General features: G+C 33.4%; 5 protein-coding genes and 1 pseudogene across 5 annotated transcripts; 2 read left to right on the top strand and 4 right to left on the bottom strand.

The window, feature by feature from the left end:
- Positions 1–46: 46 nt before the first annotated feature.
- Positions 47–1421, bottom strand: LOC123015628 (E3 ubiquitin-protein ligase rififylin). The gene is made up of 4 exons (XM_044415473.1): positions 1175–1421; positions 994–1124; positions 850–936; positions 47–799 (listed from the first exon to the last, which is right to left on the bottom strand). The coding sequence occupies exons 1-4, from the start codon at positions 1279–1281 to the stop codon at positions 195–197; spliced, it is 930 nt and encodes a 309-aa protein (XP_044271408.1). The 5' UTR covers positions 1282–1421; the 3' UTR covers positions 47–194.
- A 6866-nt stretch (positions 1422–8287) lies between these two features.
- LOC123010492 lies at positions 8288–9125 on the top strand (annotated as a pseudogene).
- A 647-nt stretch (positions 9126–9772) lies between these two features.
- LOC123015459 (DDB1- and CUL4-associated factor 10 homolog) lies at positions 9773–11736 on the bottom strand. The gene is made up of 6 exons (XM_044415195.1): positions 11376–11736; positions 11213–11326; positions 11056–11167; positions 10744–11001; positions 10479–10688; positions 9773–10431 (listed from the first exon to the last, which is right to left on the bottom strand). Exons 1-6 carry the CDS (start codon positions 11600–11602, stop codon positions 9799–9801), a joined length of 1554 nt encoding a protein of 517 aa, XP_044271130.1. The 5' UTR covers positions 11603–11736; the 3' UTR covers positions 9773–9798.
- LOC123015461 (E3 ubiquitin-protein ligase MARCHF3-like) lies at positions 11631–12759 on the bottom strand. The gene is made up of 5 exons (XM_044415198.1): positions 12636–12759; positions 12459–12592; positions 12227–12411; positions 11960–12174; positions 11631–11915 (listed from the first exon to the last, which is right to left on the bottom strand). The coding sequence occupies exons 1-5, from the start codon at positions 12667–12669 to the stop codon at positions 11746–11748; spliced, it is 738 nt and encodes a 245-aa protein (XP_044271133.1). The 5' UTR covers positions 12670–12759; the 3' UTR covers positions 11631–11745.
- Positions 12754–13978, bottom strand: LOC123015460 (fibronectin type 3 and ankyrin repeat domains 1 protein). The gene is made up of 2 exons (XM_044415197.1): positions 13278–13978; positions 12754–13231 (listed from the first exon to the last, which is right to left on the bottom strand). Exons 1-2 carry the CDS (start codon positions 13613–13615, stop codon positions 12754–12756), a joined length of 816 nt encoding a protein of 271 aa, XP_044271132.1. The 5' UTR covers positions 13616–13978.
- LOC123015458 (protein Skeletor, isoforms B/C) lies at positions 13684–16275 on the top strand. The gene is made up of 7 exons (XM_044415194.1): positions 13684–13844; positions 13892–14111; positions 14160–14507; positions 14562–14736; positions 14792–15170; positions 15223–15768; positions 15828–16275. The coding sequence occupies exons 1-7, from the start codon at positions 13808–13810 to the stop codon at positions 16130–16132; spliced, it is 2010 nt and encodes a 669-aa protein (XP_044271129.1). The 5' UTR covers positions 13684–13807; the 3' UTR covers positions 16133–16275.
- Positions 16276–17783: the final 1508 nt, after the last annotated feature.

Raw genomic sequence — 17783 nt, 5'->3', positions numbered from 1 at the left:
GACCCTTCATCAATGACCCAAAAAAAATTAAACAAACAAGTTTAATTTGTATAAAGACTATATTTTTGAATTAAAAGGACTGTAGAAACATGAAACGACTTTAAACATTAGAGACATAACACGTAATAAACTTTAATCCACCTAACAACTAAATTTGAATTTTGTCACAATTTCATCACCACTTTTTATCTTAACTAAGCTTTGAATGTTCTCACTACTCTAGAAACATACTGTCTGCAAATCGGACATTCTGCCAATTTCTTGCCACAATTGATACAAGTGGCGATATGTCCGCATTCCAAAAGAACACAGTCCAGTGGCGCATCCATACACAACTTGCACAAATCTTCAACATTTTCTGGCAATTCCTGTTTATGTTTCATATTGTCTTGCCACAAACGCTCAGCCTTTTCCAACAATTCGCTTTTCTCAACGCATCCCTTATAATCAACCCTATTGTAAGCCAACAAAGTCTTCAATTCCTTTGCTGAGAGATTTCCTAATTCCTCAACAGTGACATAATCAGCCAATTTCGGAATTTTTCGTAAAATAGGACTTGATTCGGCCGTCGATGTTGTTGGTTGAGGTGGGTCAGGACTTAGTGACGGCTGAGGCGGCCGTGGAGGGGGCGCCCGCCGTTCTTTCGGTAAAGTGTTTGAATTCTGACTCTGACTAAATCTTGGATCAGTAAAGAGATTCCCTGAGCTGCTTGCTGCAAATACTGGACGTTCAGGAGGGGACCTCCTGCTTTCTTGGCCATTTATTCTGTCTGGCAAACTCAAAACTGACTCAAAATTACCTTAAAGTAACGAATTAAAAAAGAAAAAGAATAAGTGACTTCGCTTTTACTGAAAATCTTGTTTAAAACTGTGGAACTTTTGGTATTCTTGACTGGAATTGTCCTGTTACACAATAAATCTACCAATTCACGTTTTTCTGCAAGAATCGTCGAGTTTGGTCAATTTTTAAAGAAGAGATAGTTCAGTTACCCACCAACTAGACCAAAAGTAGTCACATTGTGACGATTCAAATATTCTTGTAAATCTTTGGATTTCAGTTTCATCAGTTTGTTTATGTCAGGCGGTCGGGTGATTAAAATAGTGCATTTCTCGCAATAACAGATCCTAAAGTGAGAATATTTAATTAATTTCGCGGAATTATTAAAGTAATTTACCCATTCATCCGTTTCATGCATTTGGTACAATATTGTTCCTTGCATTCCCCACACTGCATTATCCATATCGAAAGGCGAAATGACGAGCCACATTGTTTGCAACGCATTTTACTAAATACTTTGTCATCTGCTTGTCAGCATTAATTGTTGAAGTTATTATTTTAAATTAAATGAATCACATCTGATTGTGAAAACGCGATAACCCCCCTTAAACATGACCACCAACATGACGTTTGTGATGGTCGTCAAAGCGCCCTCTATGAGTAAATGTCCAAATTTTTCGATTTTTTTTCAAATTAGTAATTAGTAGTAAGTGGGCCCCTTCAGCACACAGCTACTTTTTAAGGAAAAACACCCTGATTTTCAAGGCTAAACAAATGGCTCATAATATGTGGGCCGTTTCAGCACAATGCCACTTTTTAAGGAAAAACACCCTGATTTTCAAGGCTAATAAACAGAAAAGCGCAAAAAATCGTGAAAACACCCCGATCTTAAAGGTATATTTTAAAATTAACATTTTTAAGGAAAACACTCCTGATTTTTAAGGGTAAACAAAAAAGCAGAAAAAAATCGTGAAAACACCCCGGTTTTAAAGGATAAACAGAAAAGCAGAAAAAATCGTAAAAACTCCCCGGTTTTAAGGTATATTTTAAATTTCTCAATCAGTTGTGTGAAAAATCAGAAGAAGATAAGGTGTCAACCGAAATGGTTGACACCCCAGAAAATGACCAAGTCTTTAAGGTCATTTAAAAAATATAGGAGTACCTATACATATTTCAAGTATAATAAATTCTTTCAGTTAATGAAAGTATGAAAATGTGTAGCATACAGCATACCTTAGGTGATTCACAGACGATTAATTAGTTTTATTATTTGATCGATAAGACCACATTTAAATCCAAAAACTGTCAAGTCAAATTTATCAGATTTAACTAATGTATTCGAAATATCATYAAATTCATAAAACATTTTATCTTTAAAGAAATATAAATTTCTATATCTGAATGCTCTGCTTATATTTGGAGGTATTCCAGCAAATAATTCTGAAATAAGGCCGTTTTTCTTTGATCTAAACAAACACTCATCAAACTCAATATACAAAACTTTATCATAAAATATATACTTATGTTTTTCCAGAATAAGTTCTAAATATCGCTTGACTATTATATCCACTTTTAACATTAAAACTTGGAAAATCAATTAAATAATATAAATTTTTAACAACTATTAAAACATCACCTGAAGGTCTTTGATAAATATGCGAAATTTCTTTAAAATCATCTGGTAAAAAATATAAATAATCTCTAATTAATTTCGGTTCTTAATCATAAGTCATGTCTTTTAAATTGACTAACCAAACATATTTCTTATAAAAAATATACATATGATGATTTGCAATTAAAAATGTGTCAATTTCTTTATTAAAATCACATAAATTCACCATAGGCTCATGAGTCGAAGACGAATTACCAACAGTATCTTTTACTCCGACTTCAGGGACGCTTTGCCAGAGTTTGCTTACAGTAGGTTTAACTGTTGTTGTTGTTGTTGGTATTAATTCATATTTTAATCGTTCAGGTCGCCCATATAAATATTGAATTGCCCACATATCGTCTTGAGTTAATTTATCAATATCACCTTTATAATAGGCATACATAATTGAATTATTATTTGCAGAATGTTCAATACCTAACGTATGTCCGATTTCGTGTAATAAAACAGTATAAAAATTAGTTTGATCATCAGGTGTATTGCTTGATTCACCAAAATACCAATTTTCTTTTTTTTTTAAATTAAAAATCATTGCAAAAAGACTATTCACAATACAACTCGAAGACTAAATCAGACCTCATAAAATTAATTCTAAAAGAAGAGCTCGATGCTGGCGACTGGTTTAATAAATTAAGTAGACTCAATATTAAAAAATTAAAATCGATTACTGAAAAACTAGTTATAAAAATAAAGCAAAATAGTAAAAAAACAGATCTAGTGAATCGAATTTCAGATAATGTAAACAATGAAAATTTAAATACTGTTCTTAAAGAAATCGGGTCGCAAAGTTTAGAGGAATTATTAGAGGAAACCATGTCAAAAAACGAATCGACTCAGAATACAACGATAAAAGAATTAAGAAAAATTGCTAAAGAAAAGAATATCAAAGGTTACTCCAAAATGAAGAACGCAGGATTATTACAAAAAATTAACGACCAACCGTTCGCTTTCGAAGATAGTTATTTTATAGAGTTTTCAAAAAAAATCTAAAATTAAAATAATAGAAGAAAAAACAAAAGCTGAATACACTAAAAAAAAGTTTACTATAAGGTTATATTAGTGGAAGACGAAGAAACATCCGAGTCTGATCTTTCAGACATAATTATGAAAAAAATTACTACCTACCATTAGAGAGGGATTAAATGAAATGATTAAAATAGTAAAACAGAAAACAAATTTCAAAGAAGGAGATTTAATGAATGCTATAGTGGTTAATCATCCTGATCTTTGGAATCCTATTTCCACAGGGTTCAAGAACTTCTGAAATTGATAATTTATTAAACAAAATTCAAAGTATCTTAACTTCAAATCAAGATTTAGATATATATACGGTTGTACATTTCATGCCGAAGTTGTTAATATACCTAGAGGTGGTACTAATGCGAAAAGATTATTAAATATAGCAGAAGACTCACGAACAAAGAAAAGTATAATACAAATAAAAAACAAAGATAATTTGTGTTGTCCAAGAGCTGTTATTGTTGGTTTAACTTATCATACAAATATTATACTTGGTAAAGAATATGATCGTAATGATATAAAATATATTAGAGTGGGAAGAAATTTACAAACGACTTTAGCTCAAGAGCTGTGTAATCAACTTGGAGAATATAATAAATAGTTATTTACATTCGTGTGCGGTAACTTACATTTTACAGTGCGAAATGAATTTGAAGCACGACGCGCAGCGGAGTGCTTTAATAATTGAGCACTGTAAAATGGTTAACGCACAAGATTTGTATTAAGCTTTTTGGCCGACGTTTAAACAAAAATCCACAAAATTCAGAATTAATACAAATAAATACGTTTGACATTAAATATCACGGTGGCTATGCACTCTAATGTCAAACAATTAAAAAAGACTCAAAAACGTCTCAGACACAAAGTTTTGTTATCGTTGTCTTGTTGATGAATTTATGCTTCAAAATGCGATAATAGCCCCATGTGTACCCCACCAGAAATCAGAAGTGCTGCAGAAAATGTTACAACCGAGCTATTGCCCGAAAAATCGCGAGCAAGGTATGAAGCCCAGTACAATGTGTTTATAATTATAAAGTGGTGTGAAGAAAAAAGAGTTCTAAGATTGAAAGGTTGTGTGTAGAGCGTTTTATTAAAAATGTTATCATCTTACAAACAGTTTTTTTTATAAATGTCTATGAAGATAATTTTGGCCGTGCGGTAAAACTGTCACTTTACACACGTCCGTGCGTAAAATACCCAGGCGACTGTAAATACAGTCTTTCAATAGGTGTCAATTGTACGTTAATTTGACATTTACATGTCAGGAGGCCAAAAAATTATTTTACTTTAGACGATATTAAAAATTTAGAAAAAGTATTAAATATTCAAATAAAAGTGGTAGCAGCAGAATGCTTTAATTCCATAATATAATCGGGGGCTGAGAAAGACGTAAAAGTTTATTTATATAAAAATGGAAATCATTTTGATACAATCAGTAGTATGCCAGCTTTCCACGGTGAGTCTTATTATTGTAAAAAATGTGATAAACCATATCAAAAAAAATACGGACATAAATGCAAAACGAAGGATAAAATATGCGTAATGTGTTTCAAGTCTAGTCACAAAGAAGACTCTTCAAAAAGAATATATTGTGAAAAATGTAATAGATATTGCTTTAATCAAGAATGTTTAGAAAATGATTCAGAAGTTTGTGAAAGATTTCATAAATGCTTAAAGTGTAATAAAATACTCAAAAGAGGTGATAAAATGCTTGACGAAGGTACAAAAATGATTGAAGAAGGAAATAACAAGAAGGGTAATCAAATCATTAAAAAAGGTAACAAAATGATAGAAGAGGGTAGTAAAGAACACAGATGTGAATGGGAAAAATGTCGAACTTGTTATAAAGAAGTTGAAATATTAAAACATAAATGTTATATGCAATGGAAACGACAAACAGGTGGAATCTGTCAAACAACAATGAAAGACGGTGATAAAATATATAAAGTAAAAAGTTGTAAAAATTGTGATAGAAAAGGTTGTACAACAATGTTTCCTGATAAAACAAACATGAGAGTAAAATATCACATTTATCAATGTAAAGATTGTAAAAATTTTGTTAAAATACCTAGAAAGAACGAAGACGGCTTTCAATGTCATAAATGCGGGTGTTTATTTGATACAACTAAATGCACTTATACTGAAAAATATTTATTCTTTGATTATGAAGCGATGCAAGAAACAGGCAAACAGTTCGCTAATTTAGTTATATCTCACGATTTTAGCGGAAATGTTAATTCTTTTAAGACTAACGAAGATTTCTGTAAATGGTTAATTTCTAGAGATCATCGAGGACACACAGCTATTGCACATTATTCTAAAGGTTATGATTCTTACTTTATTCTAAAATATTGCGTTGAAAACAGTATTAAACCTTTCTGCGTATACATATCATTATACATTTTTTTTAGATCCATTGATCTAAAATAATATTAATGGAAATAAAGTCAATTAATTTAAGAATTATTGATAGTAGTAATTTTGTTCAAGGACCTTTAAAAAACTTCCCTAACTTCCCTAAAACATTCGGTCTAAAAGAACTTAAAAAAGGTTATTTTCCACATTTCTTCAATACAACAGAAAATCAGAATTATATTGGAAAAATACCTGATACAGAATACTATGGTGTTAATTCTATGAAACCAAAAGAAAGGGAAGAGTTTTTAGAATGGCATAAACAAAAAAGAAAAGAAAATTGATTTGATTTTAAAAAAGAACTTTATGATTATTGTAATTCTGATGTTGATATATTAAGAAGAGGATGTCTTGAATTAAGAAATCAGTTTCTAGAAATTGCTAATATAGATCCTTTTAAATATATTATTGGAGGTGTTTGCTTGGCTATATATAGATCAAAATATATTAGGAAAGATACAATAGCTGTTGTTGATAATCTGAAAAAGATCAATATTCTCAACAATCAATTTCATGGTTAAATAGTTTTCATAATCCAAATATAAAACACGCATTAAACAATGGTGAAGTGAAAATATGTGGATCAAAAGTTGACGGATTTGATAAAAAATCCAATACTGTTTACCAATATCACGGGTGTTTTTGGCATGGTTGTACTAAATGTTATAGTTCAGATTTTATTAATAATAAGAATAAAACAACTATGAAAGATCTTTATGAGAAAACAATAGAAAGAAGCGAGCAATTAAAAAAAGCTGGTTATAACTTCATAGAAATGTGGGAATGTGAGTGGACGAAGTCAAAAGAATATAAGAAAGAAATGAAACAAATTGAAGAAGAAATTAAGGAATTGGAAGAACTTAATCCTAGAAACGCATTCTTTGGAGGAAGAACGAATGCAACAAAATTGCGCGTTAAGGGGAAGAAAATGAAATATATAGATATTTGCAGTTTATATCCAACAGTACAATGTTACGATCATTATCCAGTTGGACATCCTACTAAAATATTCAAACCTCGTACGTATAATTCAGATTGGTATGGTTTAATAAAATGTGCAATTTTACCACCAAAAAGTCTGTATCACCCCGTTTTACCTGTTAAGAATAAAACCAAATCTGGTGATGAAAAACTAACATTTCCATTATGTCAATTGTGTGCAAAATTAAATAATCAAAAAGATAAATGTTCTCATAGAGAATTATCAGAGGAACTTGGTGTACAAACGGGGTAGAAAAAGCTATTGAAAAGGGTTACAAAATAATAACTATTGATGAAGTTTGGCATTTTTACAAAAAATCATCAAATTTATTTAAAGGATATGTGAAAGCGTTTATGAAAATTAAATTAGAAACAAGTCATTGGCAGGATGATTTTGAATCAGAAGAGGGATATAGAAAAGCTGTAAAAGAAAATCTAGGTATTGAATTGGGTAAAATAGAAAATAACCCTGAAAAGAGGGCTGTTGCGAAAATATGCTTAAATTCCTTATGGGGTAAATTTGGACAAAGATAAAATATGGGTACAACAGAATATGTTACAGATGTTAAAAGGTTTTATGAAATTTTATTAGACGAGAAACTTGATAATATACGTATAAACGATATAAATAAAAATATGTTACAAATTGATTATAAGTTAAAAGATTGCTATATAGAAAATGATTTCAATACCAATATATTTATAGCTGCTTTTACAACTGCAAATGCTAGACTAAGATTGTACGAAATGTTAGATAAATTAGGAAAAAGCGTAGCATATTATGATACAGATAGTATTGTATATATAGATGATGGAAAAAACATTGTTAAAACAGGCTGTCTATTGGGAGATTGGACAGACGAATTAGGTAAAGGCGTATGGATAATAGACTGGATATCAACAGGCCCAAAAAGTTATTGTTATAAAACCAACATAGGTAAAGTTGTTTGTAGAATAAAAGGATTTACGTTAAATTATGAAACGTCCGAAAAGATTAATTCCGATAGTATAAATAATATTTTAGAATACAAAGACAAAAAAATCAGTACACAATATAATCGAATTACCAGAGATTCTAAAACTAAAGAACTTTTAAATAAAATAGAAACAAAAGAATTTGGTTTTGTTTATGACAAGAGAGTTATTCTAGAAAACTTTGATACAATACCGTTTGGATATTAATCCTTTTAGAGTAAAACACATTAAACACAAAAAAATTAATGTTAAAAAAGTATTTTATCGTTTTTATTCCATTGTATTACTTTTTAGAAACAAATTAGAGATTTGATATACAAAGAGTAACTGAAGACTTGTAAAGGTCTAATTTATTTATTAGAAAATCTAAATATTTTCAATTTTCAAAAATAGATAAATTGCATGCAGAAACGTTAACTGAGTTGCCTGCTTCCGAAAGCGCGAAGTCAAATGTCAAAGTATTGTAAAATCACTTTCATCTTTTCTTACGTGACTTTTCTTGAGTTTATTGAAGAACACAAAATAATGTAAAGAGAATTGTTATTAATTTTTGTGTATTTCGATGGTTCCTTCTGTGGTTCATTAAAATTCAAAACTCATGGAAGGGGGCTGTCCTATTTTATGTGGTTGAATACGCTAGGTACACAACAACTTTTTATGTATTTTTTTTATCTGTTACAGAAAAACAATGGTACAAGAAAAACGATATGGTGTTGATAGTCGATTGCTTGACGAATTAAAAATTATACAGTTAAAGAGAAGGAAAAGATCAATGTTTCAACAATTGGCCTTTGTTTCTTGCAATAACGTTGGAGGAAGTGAATTAATGGTCACGGCTACCCACAACGACTAACAATTGATTCAACGCCCATACAGAATTTTCGCCCGCCGGTGCAGGAGATTGATAGAATTGATGACACAACTGTGGAATTAGTGATAAGCGTTGTTCAGTTTATAAGAATAAGATTCAGAAGTATTGCTAGTTTAGCCGCCTTTATGAGAGCGCTCGGAGATCTAGCTGAAAATGATTCATCATCCTCAAACACGAGTGAAGAATCCAATGCGTCTGTTTCGACAGAGGGGTCACAAACATCAATTTCAACCACAGACGAAACTGTGCTCATGTTCCCAGGTGAAGTTTAAGGTTGTTAAAAAGCAAATTATCTGAAGTTTTTTATATTTTTATTATATATTTTCATGGCAACTTATTCAGCTAACTCTGATATTTTTCTCATTTTTTCATTTTTCCATTAACAAATGTGTATCATCAATAAAATAATAAATTATTCATAGTTTTATTTATGTCAAGAACACAAATCTTTTTTGATAATTGCAATTTTAGTCAATTCTAATATAATTCATTTGTTCAATCGATGACAATATTTGATTTTTAATTTTAAATATTTAAAAAAAATGTTGAATATTCAAAGGTGAATTTGTTTGGCCGGAATCGTATTCCAATGTGTGCTAAAGTGGCCCAAGAGAAAAACGTAAAATCTTTGAAAATGTTAATTTTAAAATATACCTTTAAAACGGGGGTGTTTTCACGATTTTTTCTGCTTTTCAGTTTACCCTTGAAAATCGGGGTGTTTTTCCTTAAAAATGTTAATTTTAAAATATACCTTTTTTACGATTTTCTGTTTATTAGCCTTGAAAATCAGGGTGTTTTTCCTTAAAAAGTGGCAGTGTGCTGAAACGGCCCACATATTATGAGCCATTTGTTTAGCCTTGAAAATCAGGGTGTTTTTCCTTAAAAAGTAGCTGTGTGCTGAAGGGGCCCACTTACTACCAATCTGAAGTAAAATTCACGGCAGTATTTCACACAAGGAAGAAAAAAAAAATATCTTTTTACTTTGGTTATGTTATATGTCAGTCATGTGATGTATGCATAGTCGTCCCTTTTGGCTTGAGGGGATCATTAAAATAAAACAAAACTTATTGAAAAATTAGTTTTAACAAATTTATAAAACTGGTTTATACCACACAATCTCTCCATTGAGGCAACCGCTAACCAACATAAAATTCCTAGGATTAAATTTACAAGACACAACAATTTGACTGTGATAATCGTTCAGTTCTAGCAGCGTTGTCAATTGTCTGGGTTTTTCAGGCACACAATAAGACAGTTCTTCATATTTCTCACTGAAACCTAATAGTCTAATTCCTTTATTATACGGAGAACAGATGACTCGGCCATCAGGTGAGTAACACAGCTCTTTGATGTATCCTCTCCCAACGTTCTCTTCTTTAATATAATGAGTCAAACGAGGTAAATTCACTATAACTTTGTTACGTTCTTCTGGATGTTGTTGGAAATAATCACTGTAACTATTTCTACCAATCAGTCCACTATTAATAATTCCCATTGAGGGCAATTGGAGATTCTCAAACATATTTGGCTGCGCTTGTCTATCACTTGTATACTGATAATTCGAGATGTAACCCATCCAGAGATCTGTCGGTCTTGGATTTGCGGTGCCTTCATCAGAATCGGAATTCTGAGACGCTTCACCTTCGTCCAAATCGTAATTATCGCAGCTTTCGTATTGGAACATAAAGACTTCGCGTTTTTGAATATCATGAACACAAGTGGCCTAAAAAGTTAATTAAGTTAAATCAGTTTTCAGTAATGGGAACAGACCTCTTCACTTTCGTTCCCACTCAAACTTCTCGAAACGGCGTTCCAACCGTGGGGATGTATTTGTAACGAACTTATAACTTCCGCATCTATTGTAAAATCGTCAATAAACTCGACTCGATTTCGTCGCCTTGATGGAAGAAATAAATAATTAAAAATAGTCCCCGCGGGAAAGCTCTGACCACTCATTTGCATCAGACGGTATAGAACTGGCTAAAAACAAAAAAATACATAACGTCATCTATCAACTCAATTAATCAAGTGCCACCTTAAATGATCTGAAATCGTTAGCTAGTGTGGCTAAATTAAGGTCGTGGACAATAATCATGTAACCACTAGTAGTTGATATGACCATTTTTGAACCATCTGGAGACAATTTTGTCCTCATAAGGCCATTCATTAGGAAGACTTTATCATACAGCATACTATTCTCAGTTGGGCTTTTCAAATCCCAAGCATAAATACTCCCATCAAAAGCTGACGTTACCATTACATTATCACGTTCCGAGAATTCGATATTCTTGACCTAGCAAACACTATCAATAAACGAAATCTAAAATCTAAGCCATTTTCAAATTACCCAATTTGAGTGCCCATGTAAAGTTTTCGTCTCATTTTTTAAATTCCGAGTATCCCACAGTTTGATAGTGTTATCGTCTGAACACGTGGCGAATTGTCTATCATCCAGAAATCTGAAAAAGCGGGTCAAATGCGCATTTTCTTGGGGTTATGTTCACCTGACACAATTTACGCAATTATCGTGTGCTTTTTCCATCGTTTTTATCAACCTTTGTGTGGAGGCATCATAAATTAATACACAACTGTGTTCACATGCAGCTACTAGAAGTTTTCTACAAGAAAAAATGTTGGAGAAACTCTTGAGAAGCAGAAAGGGGTTACCCATCAAGGCTAAATTCCAAGTTAAAAATTCCTCCACCCTTATTTCCAGGATTGTGTTTACCCTCCAGAGAATAGCAATCAATTTTATTGTACAGTTTAGCATAAATATCGTCGTCACAGCCAATGTATGATTTTAGTCCTAATTCTCGCATTCGCAGGATTTCATTTAAACTGTGCTTAAAAGTAGGATTGTGGGCTATACGGGACGATGGTTGGGGGTTACTCATTGTAACGTTTCCCAATATTACATAATACTTTCAAAATTAATTCAGTTTATTTTAAAAACTGCATTTTACACATATTTGTTGTTGTAAAAGTCGAAACGTCAAACATCTGTCAAGTTTAGTTTCTAGTAAAAATTTAAACATCCCTACGTTGACGCGGTATTATTTGAAAGTGCAGGATTTGCGTTCAGTTTATTAGCTGAAAGGATTACTCTTAGACTGCAATTATGTTTGTACCACTCTCGCCAATAATCGACGTATTTTTCTATTGTTAAAACTAACCAAGATGTATAAGTAAAATTAATTGCCGCAATACCTTAAAACATAAATATAATACACAAAACACTTTGTTTTCTTTACCAAAAATAGAAATAAATGCCATAACATGTGAAAGAATAGTTTTTCGAAATTTTGGGCTTGCCTTAGCCATAGACTCGCATAGTAACATTAACATATAGGTGGAAGTCACCGTCGACGGTGTATAAACAACCAAAGTAATAATATCAACTAATAATTCCCTAAAATGATCTCCAGGATGTCTTAAAAAAACAATAATTGACCGTAGAATCCCATATCTTAAAAAAATGTAGTCCTTATTAAAAAGAAATAACCGTGTTATAAAATTACTTCGGTTCTCTCACTACTCTGAAGTGGTATTGGCATAGCTCACATTCATTCCTATTTGATTCGTTCAGCCAAATCTCCAAACAGTTCAAATGAGCTAAAGCTATCGACCCTTTACATTTACAAGGAGTGAGTAAATCCCCGGAACTGTAACCGCCATGACAAATCCGGCAAATATAATCCTTCCCCTAAAAGAGAATTCTCCAATACGAATCAATAGAAGCACTGACCTAACATCAATGTGAATGCACATTTCGTCACAATTCGGTCCTTTTTTAGCCAGTAGAGGCCGCGTCACGGCATTCGATGATGCGAAAATGTCGGGGAGACCCCGCATTTGTAACGATCTCTGACTACCCACCGAATCATCTATGGAAGTTTTTTACTTCTAATTCAGAAATCCAGAACTTACTGTCAGATGCTGCTGATGTGGATTCTGTTATCATTTGAGAAAATTAAAATACAAGAATTTTGATTACAACATCGCGTTAAATTTGAAAGGTGAATGACGTTTCGTAGGTCTTCTAGATTTATTTTTTATTCGCTAGAAATTTATGTTTTGCAAAATCAAATCCGTTTTTGTCTTTGAGACTTTTTGAGGCTCCATTTTCGAGCAAGATAGTCACAATTTCATCACTACAAGACAAAATGGCTGCTCTCATTAGTGGAGTCCATCCGTTACAGTCTTTAGCATCCACACATAAACCAATTTTTAAAGCGAATTTAACACTTTCAATGTTATCAGAATCAACAGCATGGTGTAGTAGAGTAAGTCCGTTGATGTCGGTTGTGTTGGTGTCACAACCTTTATCAACCAATAAATGTGCTACTGATAAGTGGCCGAGAGATACAGCTATTGCTAAAGGACTCTTTTTAGTGTAGAAAGCCGGAGTGTTAATATTTGCACCAAGAGTTATTAAAAAGTTGACTAAAGTGGGATCATTTTTCTCAATTGCTTGAACTAGAGGAGTCTTCATATATTTGTTTTCAACTTCGAGTAAAATTGGACTAAAAAAAACTGTCCATTTGTGAATTTTGACTAAAAATGGAATACCGAGCGTGTGCAATTTTCCGGATCAAGGGTGTCTTCCCAGTTTTGATGGCTCGAGTAAAGTGCATAGTCATATAAGGGCTATCTAACGTTGCTCCTTTAAAATGTGTCCATTTCTCACTTGACTCGGGTTTTATCCTAAAATCGTAACAAGTACATGGAGCCAAATCCTTTACTTTGACTTCATTTTTGGGTCCCCAGTATATCACAACCCACTCTTTTAACTCATTTAACATTTGAACGACACAAGTGAAGTCATTTAACTCTTTTATATCGTTCCACGAGAAAATTACGTGGTTTTGTCCCCGATTAATCATCACAGGTTTCTGATTCAACGCCATTTTCGTATCTGCGATGATCGATCAAACAAACCGCTCGTCTTCTCATCGCCTGTTAAAATTCCCGGTCTTGAAGAAAGTCGAACGTGGCCGAGGTCAGCAAGAGATTGTAGAAAGTTAACAGCAGTTCGTGTAACTATGTGGCTCCGTTAGTTACAAGAAATTCGACAAAATGAAACGGTGTTCGTACTGAAAATGTTATTACTCTTCGTTTTACTCTTGACAAGTTCAGGTAAGGTCGATCAAAATCAAAAATGAGGGTTCATCCCCTGGTTCCAGGTTCATGTCAAGACAGTGAAGGCCCCTACCGAGGCAAACATATCGGGAAACTAAATTCGTACCACCATGAAGTCGGGGGCGACGTGTACGCGGTGGACGACTACACCATCTTATTAACATCGTTTAGTTATGACGGAAACGGCGCTGATACCTTCTTCTGGGCGGGGGCGTCCAACCGGCCGGGACCCCAAGGGTTCATCGTACCGGACGAATACGGAAAGTAATAATTCGCTACGTCTCAAAACAAATTTTACAATATTGACTCTAGGACTAACGTTTTGGGGCGTTATTTCCAAAAAGACTTCACCCTGACTCTCCCCGATAACAAAAAAATCACAGATATTAAATGGTTTGCTATTTACGACCTTTTGAGCCAAAATACATTTGGGGACATTTACATCCCGGAAGAATTCGAGCCGCCAACCGTCCAAAAAATACCTCAACTGGCTTCAAAATCTCATTCAGTGTCTTCGGGGGCCGTTGAAATCATTGACGCTAAAAGAATCCGACTAAATGACTTTCGCTATAATGGACAAGCCAAAAATGCCCATTTTTGGGTCGGAGTTGGTGCTCAACCTGTGTCCAAGGGGCATAAAGTACCCGACGAAAACGGATAGTGAGTCAAAAAAAAACAACAAAATTATTGTATTACTGGTTGCCTAAATTCTAGTTTGGATCCTCTGCGCGCCTATAAAGGCGAGACTGTCACTCTTGAACTTCCCGGGGATTTAACAATATTCAACATCGCCTGGTTTAGTGTTTTTGATCTTGAAACTAACGAAAATTTAGGTTCGATTATTATACCAGATGGACTTAACGTCCCTCCGTCTCTAGTCAAAGTTATTGTAAGACGGGGATTCCCCCAAGTATCTAATTTTCACAACAAGAGTAAAATTGTAGCCTTACGAACACCATCTACCTAATTGTTTGCAACTACATAAAGATTTTCAAGTCTCATGGGACATTTTTGGGCCCGCAATTACCATCCAAATGGCCGGACAAGTCGATGAAAATTCCTACTTGGCATTTGGTTTATCTGGGTCAAGAGAAAAGAGTCAAATGTTGGGTTCTGATGTCACTGTAGCCTATTTAGACGGTTATAGAGGCTTCGCCACCGATTATAACATCACAGCTTTAACTCCTTGTGTTAAAGTTTTAGGACAATATAAAGGTGTATGTAAGGACGATCTTGTAGGGGGCCAAGAGAGCAATCAAATGCACACAGCCACCCGAGAGAATGGCATCAATATTATCACTTTTCGGCGCTCTCTTATCTCACGTAAGTCACTCAAAAGAAATATTAATAAAAATTATTAATTATTAATTTTTAGCCGACCCAGGCGACCAGGAATACCCCACCGAGGGCTCAGTTTACATAATTTGGGCCATGGGTCGCCTTGACCACAACAAGGAGCCCACTTTTCACGACATTTACCCCAAGTCCAACATCAGTATAGAACTGCAACCCAAAGAACCTTCATCAAATTGCTTCTCCTTCACACGTTCGGATACCCAACTTCGAGAGCCCTGGATCAAAGGCCAGATCTACGATAAGACCATCAGGACATTTAAGGCCTATTTGGGACCTTCGGGGGGCCGAAGAGGCTACCAAGGAACCACCGGACAAACGTCCACGACTCTAGCATGGTACATTAACGGATTGTTAGCCCCCGAATTGTGGCTGAGGCGAGGCTTGACTTATGTTTTCCGCGTTTATGGTGGAAATAACCCCCACAGTGCTGAGTTTTATCACCCTTTGATTATCACCGATGAGCCTCATGGAGGGTTTGACCGGTTATCTGACGAGGCACAGGCCAAAATAAGGGTTTTAGCAGGGGTGGAGTACTCGAGAAGAGGACGGCCAAGACCCACCACAGGTATTTTATAGAAGAAATCAAAATTAAAAGTGTGTTTACAATTTTTCCAAATATTTTAGCGGGTCCGTTGTGTTTAGCCAAACATCAAGATGCGAATGACCGTCGCCTCGATGATGACTTTCCCACTTTTAAGAAATTCAACCGGTCTTTGGTCTATTCTTGTCAGGAGGGCGAGCCGGGGGTTTTGGAATTTACGCCAAACTCGTCATGGCCCGATATTGTTTATTACAATTCGTTTACACAGTCGAACATGGGATGGAAAATTCACATAATTGATAGCTTTTCATCGCGATCGAAAGGAATTTCTTTACGTGGAAACGTTTTTGTCTTATTATCAATTTTGTTTGTTAAGCAATTAGTGTAATTGTTTATTTAAACAAAGATGCCATAAACAGATTTGTCTTAAATTTTGGGTGATTGTGTAATTGACCAGGACTTAATTATTTATTGTAATTAACACGCCTGAACTGTAATTTATTTATAAATAAAGTGATATAATGTACGTAATGAGTGTTTCATTGAGGATAACAAGGTTAAAAAATCATAGATAAACAAACATGTAAAAATGTCGAGTTATAATAAGAAAGTAGGAGATTTAAAAATGTTTATGACAGGTTCCGTCAGTAGGAAGTCGTATCTTAAGAATTTTTATTACAAATATTAAATAGATGTAAATATCGACGACAGCAGAGCCGCACTAGGAATATCGTGTCTCAGAGTAATAAAAAAGATAAACGTGGAAATGTACAACTAATTTTACACATAAAATTTTTCTCGTAAATTAGTTTATAAAATAACAGAAAACTGAAGAAATAAAAATATTTTATCCACAATCACTCTATAAAGAGACTTTATTCCACACTTTAGATGCGTATAAAGTACCACTTTATCCACTAGTGGAATAATGTAACTTTATTCCACTGTTAGTAACCGGCGCACCGCGTAACAGCTTACTACGTTTAACCGAAAGCACATTTGGTGTGACGTTTAAATGTCAGTTTAATTTTTAATTAAGTTTGGAATAATTTGGGTCTGTGATTGTGGATAAAACGATATATTGCAGTCGTGTGTTAGTCGCGTTTTATCCACTTATGAAAATTAATCAAACTGACGTTCTCGCGGTTAAACATTCTTGCGTGGATAAAACGCTATCTAACACACTCTTACAATAAATAACTATTCCGTAAAATCTATTAAAAAGAAAATTTTTAAATAAGAAAATAAAGACGAAGGAAATAAAGATAAAATTTATAAATAAAAATATGCTTTATTTTCAAAACATTGAAAACCAATAAAATATAAAAAACAACTAGATAATTTTAATTTCTTTAAATTAATTAAGTTAATAATAAGTTTCACTTATTATTATCATTTAGTTTTAAAAAATATTGCTTTAAGAGTCCTAACAATAGGGAAATGATAGATACCTACTCTACTATACGAGTATTCTAAAAAGTACTAATATTTAAATGAGGGTCTTTTAATTAAAAGATGTTGCATCGCTAATAAAGTTTATTATATTTGAAAAGTATATTTAAAAAAGATGTTTTAAAAACAAATTATGGAAAATATTGTAATGAATTATTTATTACTTCCTAATCCTAAAATTGTATTATTGGAACGGCAATAATTCTCATCACTTTTATGCGCAAATATTTAAGTTTTATTTGTGAGAATCCTGGTAATAACTCAAACGTCCATAACAATAAATAAAACTTCTTGATAAAAGATAAGAGAAATAAGCTAGTCACAGTAGGTGTTTGGTAGATAATCCAGCCCTGCTTGGTGATTGTGAATTCCTCAACAAATAAACAAATCTGTCGTTGGCGGAAATTGGGTCAATGGATTTTACTGGTTGCCTACCTGTAGATAATTATTATCTTTCTGTATTTTCCCCAACAATAAACATTTTCGCGTCAAAACACGTCCATCAGCGAGCATTTAAATTTAGCCACCATTTAGCTCCAACAATAAACAGACCATCCGAATCCACTCGAAATAATTAATTCGCATAA

Source organism: Tribolium madens, unplaced genomic scaffold (genome assembly GCF_015345945.1).
Source record: "Tribolium madens isolate multiple individuals breed KSU strain unplaced genomic scaffold, Tmad_KSU_1.1 Scaffold_19;HRSCAF=116;Tcas5.2_LG9, whole genome shotgun sequence".
Lineage (NCBI taxonomy): Eukaryota > Metazoa > Arthropoda > Insecta > Coleoptera > Tenebrionidae > Tribolium > Tribolium madens.
This window is presented reverse-complemented; position numbering and strand designations above follow the sequence as displayed.